At 35.0% G+C, this 7,160-nt stretch overlaps 2 protein-coding genes across 2 annotated transcripts; one reads left to right on the forward strand and one right to left on the reverse strand.

Annotated features, from left to right (window-relative positions):
* Positions 1-783: 783 nt before the first annotated feature.
* LOC145126259 (dof zinc finger protein DOF2.5-like) lies at positions 784-2,600 on the reverse strand. The gene is made up of 2 exons (XM_079061659.1): positions 2,321-2,600; positions 784-1,658 (listed from the first exon to the last, which is right to left on the reverse strand). The coding sequence occupies exons 1-2, from the start codon at positions 2,342-2,344 to the stop codon at positions 951-953; spliced, it is 732 nt and encodes a 243-aa protein (XP_078917785.1). The 5' UTR covers positions 2,345-2,600; the 3' UTR covers positions 784-950.
* Positions 2,601-5,003: 2,403 nt separating this feature from the next.
* On the forward strand, positions 5,004-6,549 carry LOC145124623 (uncharacterized). The gene is made up of 3 exons (XM_079060032.1): positions 5,004-5,235; positions 5,457-5,634; positions 5,724-6,549. Exons 1-3 carry the CDS (start codon positions 5,004-5,006, stop codon positions 6,547-6,549), a joined length of 1,236 nt encoding a protein of 411 aa, XP_078916158.1.
* Positions 6,550-7,160: the final 611 nt, after the last annotated feature.

The raw sequence follows: 7,160 nt of genomic DNA on the forward strand, positions 1-7,160 counted from the left end.
ATAAAAATACTTGTTAGAAATCGGTGGGAGAAAAAAAATAATGATAATCAATGTTCCTGGATATCACTTTTCTTAATCGATAGGTCATCCATAGCTATGTCTTGGTTTCCAAATTAATTCAATGCAGAAGTATCCACAAGACGGCACTTCTAGTTCTTGGGCACGAAACAACTTACTAAACTCATATATCGAATGTTTAGATTCTTAGGAGAGCCAAAAACGTGGTGTATCATTACTATATATACTCATAGTACCCATTAAATGGATAAAGATGACAAAATGATTGTTTTTCGGAAGTTATAAATAGTTAAGGGGCAGTTAAGATCGTACCCAAAACATCAAAAGTCTAGAAGGCACTTCAAAGTTCCAACGCATTTTCACTTCAGAAATCCGTAAGGCTTTTCAGACTTGGATAGATTTTGACTTGGTCAAAATCAGATCCTTATACTCATCTGCTACGTCTGAACATCCATGTTCAGACCTCCTTGATCCCACGATTTGTCGTGATTGGGGATCAACACCCCTCACCACCTAGCTTGTATCACATCATAGTTTAAATCCCTTTGGCACTCGTATAAATTCTAATTTCCTAAAATGACTCGATGGCATTACACTCATCAACAACTTTAAATGGCAACAATGGTGCAAAAGCAACATTACATGCTTTCACACTAGTTACTGCTCTCCATAGTACATGCAAGTAAATTACATAGGCGAGAGTTATGCTACTTATGACACCATCAGGAGTGAATATGCAATATATGTTTAAATATGGGAAACCTATTTCACCTAAATAGTAATTAATGTAGAAAGAAGTTCTAATATTGTTTGAACAAGATTGATTATACCCTAAAACTCGGTCTGGATTCCAAGGATACACACACAAGTACTAATGCCACTTGTTTAATCATCATCTAAGCTAGTAATATGGTTACTTGACTTAATCCTCTTCAGTTATACAATGTTGACGAATCCCCACCACCCAAACTCCCATTCCAATATCCACTTGAATTTCCTTGTCCCATACTTTGTCCGCTCTCCCTTGATGAATGGTGTTGGTTCAAGACTCCAAAGGGTAACATGATTCTTTCACTTTCACCTTCCACTTGATTTCCTTGAAAGCTTCCATCCCCTTGAAAAGGAAAACCCAGCGTTGGCTTCGCGTCTTGGAGACCGAATCTTGTTCCATTCAGCATTAAATCCCAGCTTGTTGTACCTCTTGTAGTAAAAGAATTTAACCCATCAGAAGAAGATAAAAAGTTGGCATTTCCATTTTCAATCTTAGGTAGCTTTAGGAACTGAGAGAAGCCAAGATGATACTGTTGTTGTTGTGTAGGTTCATGGGTGGTGAAATTTTGAGAAGAAAAGTGTGAGAGGTCGATTGGTTTAGGCATGGATGACGCTGCTATGGATCTCTTGTTTTTTCTTGAGCCACCACCAACAGGAACGCTTCTGAGGGACCCACCTTTAGTCCAGTACCTCTTACAAGCCTTGCAAAAGTATCGTGGTTGTGTTAAGCTGTAATTGTTGTAGTAACAGAACTTGGTGTTGGTGGAATTGCATCTTGGACAGTTGAGAGCTTGTTCATGTTGTGGCTTTATCTTCTTATCTTCCACTTGATTATTATTATTATTATAACTTCCATTACTTGTACCATCCTGAAATCAAACACACACATCGGAGAAAATTCAGGGTTTTTTCATCCATATTAAGTCATGTATGTTATAATTAATGATGTCCCTACGACTATAGTTTTTCATATATAAGGTCTGTTTTTTTATTTTTATTTTTGCTAGATTGCATAAACTATTTAAATAAGACCAAATTACAATTTTACCCATACATTTCGAAAAACAGGTTTCATAATATTCATCTTAAATTTATACAATTTTCATGAGTTTTAACGTGAGAGCATTTTGGGAGGGATAAAGAAGAAAGACAAAATAGGTGTTTAGTGTCTTAATTATTAATTTTTTTTTGTCTTAATCCATTAAATCCATTAAGTCGTTCTGTACAATATTAAGGGAAACAAAAATCATGTATAGTTGTCCAGATTAAGTTCTTAACGAGCTCATTAATTAAGTAAAAAAGAAACATCTTTAGTTAAAGATTAATAGATAGAAAGGGAACATGGACAGTGAAATTGGAACAAGAAACAAGGGATTACTTTGTCTTGCAGGATCCCAAAAAGGCAAAAGAAAAAAAAAAGTTACAACACATCATGTTTTCATATGAAAGTTAGATAGAAAAAAAAAAGATGGAGCGAGCGAGGTTAATAGTTTGCATGATGGTGAGTATTTGTATATATAATAAAGCTTACCTTTGGCCATTGAGCAGCTTCCATGGGTTAATTCCAAAAGAGAAAGTTTGAATGGTGTTCTTGATCGAATCTTATAAATTAGAGACAAGCTAACTAGGAGGAGAAAATAAATGAAGGTAGCTGTGAAAGAATGTTTTTGGAATTCCTTGTGGTTTGGCTTTATTTGGTGAGTTAGATTTGTATAATGAGGCAGATCGAGGATTTTCTTTTTGACTTTACTGTTGTGAAATGAAACCAATTTAGTGGGTGGGTAATGTTTGTTTATTTGTTTAGTGGAAGTGGAAGTGGAAGTGGAAGTGTAATTTAGAGCTATGAACGGTCCATTTCCTGTTTCTTTCTTTGACCTCTCCTCTCTTCCATTCATATATTCATATGTAATTATTTTGTAATATGTATAATGTATTGGAGGAGAATAGTAGACCCAAGCTAGCTGTTCTCATGATGATGCCTTCTTTTTTCCATCCCGATATTCCATATTCAAGTTAATTAACTCCCGATTAAATCAACATTAATAATCAATCCATCAATAAATTAATAAATTAAAGTTTTTAACTCTTACTTTGCATGCCTTCTAAATCAGACTTTTTGAACGTTTCTTCTTTTCTTTTCTCCATCGTGTGTTGTGTAAAGGGATATAGCTATAGCTAGTGGATTTTGGTCCAACCCTAGTTTTGTTTATGTTTTAAATTAAATTCATGCTTATATATATCAACATGTTTTTTTAAGTAAATTAGTTGCTTTTACAGAAATAGATAGAAAAGCAACGTACCCACTTTATGTTCGTACCGTGGTGATTTTGTTCAAAATTTTACAACGTCACATGAATCGGAAACTTCAATAAAACTTCTTTCAAATAAAGTAGGTTGAACTTCTATTAATCTAACGTTTTGCAACAAAATTATTAAATTGTGGTTTCACTTTTTTCTCACAAATTTAAAACTTAATTGATTTTTATAACCATAACTTTTACAGGTTGTTTTTTTAAGGAATTTGTGTTTATAGTTATAGAAATTACCATTGTTGTAAAAATTCCGGCTAGGTTCCGATTAATCCCTAGGAGTTATTCGACCGACTAGACGGCACCTAACGATTAATCCATGCATACATATTGAGTGAAACAATATAAAACAATGAAATTTTAACACTTTGAATAAGTTCTATATCAATAGGAAATATTTTAAGTATGATTAGTCTTGTATTAATCATATTAACTTATTTTGTTATGATATTAATTGTATTTACGAACTTTGATATTATATTAGTCATATTTAATTTTTTAAAAATTCAACAAATTAACAATTAATGGTCCCCGATTAATCTCCGCCTAACCGATTAATCTCTTAATCCCAGTCCACCGACTAGCTAACATCGAACGTTCTTTACAATCTTGGAAATTACTAACATATTAAATTAACGATAAGATAAGATAGAAGTTATCACACTTTAAACTTTTATCGTCATGGGTTTTAAAAAGTTTGTTGTCATGATAATTAGTTATGCTATTTTGTAAATAATATGTTCTGCACGTTCAAAATTTTATTATCAAATGAGTTAGTATTGTTCTATACTACTTTATTATACTTTATTATGATTGAATAAATGTGGCTACTTTCTTTACGATATTTTGTTTGAAATATAATGTATTTTTAAAAATGATAAGTTTTTAACGCAACTAGTTTCTTTTGCCACAATTGTAAAAATGATTCTTTATTATCACTTAAATATTCGATTATAGTTACTAACAACATATATTTTAAAGTAAATTTTAGTTTACGTTTTTCAGTAGTTTTATATTTTTAAACGACAATTTATAATTTCTACTCATACCAGCCTCCATGTCCTGTATGTAACTATTATAAAAAAAGAAATTAAATATCGTTTATTTTTTCTTTCTATTTATCTTTCTATCAATTTAAAATATGTCTATTGATACTAGTCTCATGGAGGATGAAGGGTCTGCTATTTTAAGAGAGCAGAGAGTTTCCTTATTGAAAGAGATGTCGGTTCTTGATCATTTAGTACAGATTGATCTTGCTCAAAAGACTAAAATTCAGTGGGGCATTGAAGGGGATGAGAATTCCAGATTTTTCCATGGAATTCTTAACCGTAAAAGGAGACAAATTGTTATCCGTGGTCTCATGATTGATGGAGTGTGGGTGGATAATCCAGTCCAGGTCAAAGAGGGGTTTCATGACTATTTTCAGTCTCTTTTCAGGAGAGTACTTCGTGGAGACATGCGACAGATCGTGCTCTTTTTAGTACTTTAACCCAATTGCAGGTTGATTTTTTGCAGTCTCCTTTTACTTATGAGGAGATAAAAATGGCAGTTTGGGATTGTGGTTCTACTAAAGCCCCAGGACCTTATGGTTTGACTTTTGGGTTTTTGAAGAGATACTTGGATCTTGTTCCAACTGATGTTGGGGCGTTTGTTAATCATTTTTTCCATCATTTTGTTATTCCAAAGGGGTGTAATGCCTCTTTTTTCACTATTATCCCAAAAGTCAGAGACCCGAAGACTCCAAAAGATTTTAGACTCATTAGTCTTATTGGTTGCCAATACAAAATTATTTGTAAACTTCTAGCTAATCGTCTTGTGGAGGTTATCCATAGTGTCGTCAGCCTTGAGTAATCTGCCTTTATCAAAGGCAGACAGATTCTGGATGGTCCATTTCTCCTAAATGAAATGGTTGCTTGGAGTAAGGCTTCCGAAAATCCTATTATGCTTCTTAAGGTGGATTTTGAGAAAGCGCATGATTCGTTATCATGGGATTACTTATTGGAAATCATGTCGATTATGGGATTTGGGTCTATGTGGTGTCGGTGGATTAAGGAGTTATTGATCACTGCTAGGGCTTCTGTGTTGGTTAAAGGTTCCCCGACTGATGAATTCCAAATTCATCGTGGGCTGAGACAGGGTGATCCGTTGTCCCCTTTTCTTTTCTTTTTTTGTCTATGGAGGGTTTACATGTTGCTTTGATGAGGGCTCGAATGGGGAATGCTTATAGGGGCATTTCTATTTAAGGAAATGAGATTTCTCATCTCTTTTATGTTGATGATGTTATTTTGGTCTCTTATTGGGATCCTTAAAATGTGAATTGTCTTATTCGTATTCTTATTCGTATTTACTTGGCTTCAGGGATGAAAATCAATTTATCTAAAAGTAAATTGATTGGTGTAGCAATTCCTCTTTCCCAAGTTCTCGTCGTGGCAAATAGGATTGATTGTGCAGCTTTTACTCTCCCGTTTTCCCATCTTGGTATCCCGGTGGGTCAGGCTATAACTCGAACTTCTTCTTGGGTTTCTGTGATTGATAGGTTTCGGTCTAAGCTTTCGAATTGGAAGGCTAAGTGTCTTTCATTTGGAGGTCGGCTTACGTTGGTGAAGTTTGTGTTGGGTTCGTTAGGGAGTTACTTGATGTCCGTTTTCTTACTCCTCTTTCGGTTTTGAAGGCTTTAGAAGGAATGAGGGCAAGATTCTTTTGGGGTGCAGACGGGGATGAATGTTGTATGCATTGGGTTAGATGGAAAAGAGTTATAGCTTCCAAGGACGAAGGAGGATTGGGGATTGGTAGTCTTTTCTCTTTCAATAAGGCTATGATATTTCGGTGGTGGTGGAGGTTTTATCATTGCCCTGACCTTTTGTGGGTTAGAGTGATAAAATCTATTTACGGGTTGGATGGTGCATGTAGGAACTCGAGCTATCCTATTATTGGTCAAGGCCCTTGGGTTCGGGTTATTTTTATGTTCTCCCAGTTATGCCAGAAAGATATTGACCTTCAATCTCTTTTCCCTATTAGAGTTGGAGATGGTACTCGTAATTCTTTTTGGCATGATGTGTGGAGGGGTGATGTGCCTTTGTCTGCCTCCTTTCTTAGAGTTTATGCTCTGGATTTGCATAGACATGTTTCTATTAGTGATAGGTTGTCTATGGGATTGAGGGTTAATACCCTTAGACGTATTCCTAGAGGTGGAGTGGAACAGGAGCAATGGGATAATTTTATTTTACTTGTGCAGGATTTCCAGCACAGGCGGATTCCAGATAGAGTGGGTTGGGTTAATGATCTTTCAGATACCTTTTCTATTTCTTCAGCTCGTAGATATTTGGATGGTTTTACACTTAGTAATGGGGGTATTTCTACTCGTTGGAATAGTTGGATTCCAATTAAGATCAATATTCTTATTTGGAGGATTAGACTTTCTACTGTAGCATATTCGTTCGTAGCAGATTGATGTGTTGATTCGCTGTTGCTGTTGATTTGTTCGTTGTTATGTTGATTCGTTGTCGTTGTTGATTCGTTTTCCAATTGATTGCTTTCGCTGGTTTGTTAGTCCTTTCATTCTCAAATTGTTATACTGTTATTGTGGTTATTTATTTGCTACCAACATGACTGGAAAGGATGATTCCCTTCAGTCAATTAGTACTCGTCTAGATGGAAAGAATTATACGTATTGGAGTTACGTTATGAAGAACTTCCTTCGTGGGAAGAATATGTGGGGCTATGTCATTGGGACTAAAGCTAAACCCTCAGTGCCTCAAACTGAGAATTTTGATTTGTTGCTTGATGCTTGGGAGACTGATAACTCCAAGGTTATCACTTGGATTAATAACTCTGTTACTCAGTCCATTGGTATGCAGTTGGCTAAGTATGACACAGCAAAGGAAGTTTGGAATCACTTGGAGAGACTGTATACTCAGTCCAATTTTGCTAAACAATATCAGTTAGAATATGATATTCGTGCCCTTCAACAGAATGACCAGAGTATTCAAGATTTCTATGCTGTTATGTCTGATCTGTGGGATCAATTGGCTCTTACTGAATCTAAACAGTTAAAATATTTTG

This window comes from Lactuca virosa, chromosome 7 (genome assembly GCF_052849685.1).
Source record: "Lactuca virosa cultivar CGN04683 chromosome 7, Lactuca_virosa_CGN04683_v6, whole genome shotgun sequence".
Classification (NCBI taxonomy): domain Eukaryota; kingdom Viridiplantae; phylum Streptophyta; class Magnoliopsida; order Asterales; family Asteraceae; genus Lactuca; species Lactuca virosa.

What these genes read in the sequence shown, in the direction of transcription:
- LOC145126259 (XM_079061659.1), bottom strand. Translation starts at nt 2,344, where the DNA reads ATGGAAGCTGCTCAATGGCCAAAG. An exon ending in AAGCTGCTCAATGGCCAAAG is followed by an intron (nt 1,659 to 2,320) that starts GTAAGCTTTATT and finishes GTTTGATTTCAG; the next exon opens with GATGGTACAAGTAATGGAAG.
- LOC145124623 (XM_079060032.1), top strand. Translation starts at nt 5,004, where the DNA reads ATGGTTGCTTGGAGTAAGGCTTCCGAAAATCCTATTATGCTTCTTAAG. An exon ending in TCATCGTGGGCTGAGACAGG is followed by an intron (nt 5,236 to 5,456) that starts GTGATCCGTTGT and finishes ACTTGGCTTCAG; the next exon opens with GGATGAAAATCAATTTATCT. An exon ending in TGGGTTTCTGTGATTGATAG is followed by an intron (nt 5,635 to 5,723) that starts GTTTCGGTCTAA and finishes TGGGTTCGTTAG; the next exon opens with GGAGTTACTTGATGTCCGTT.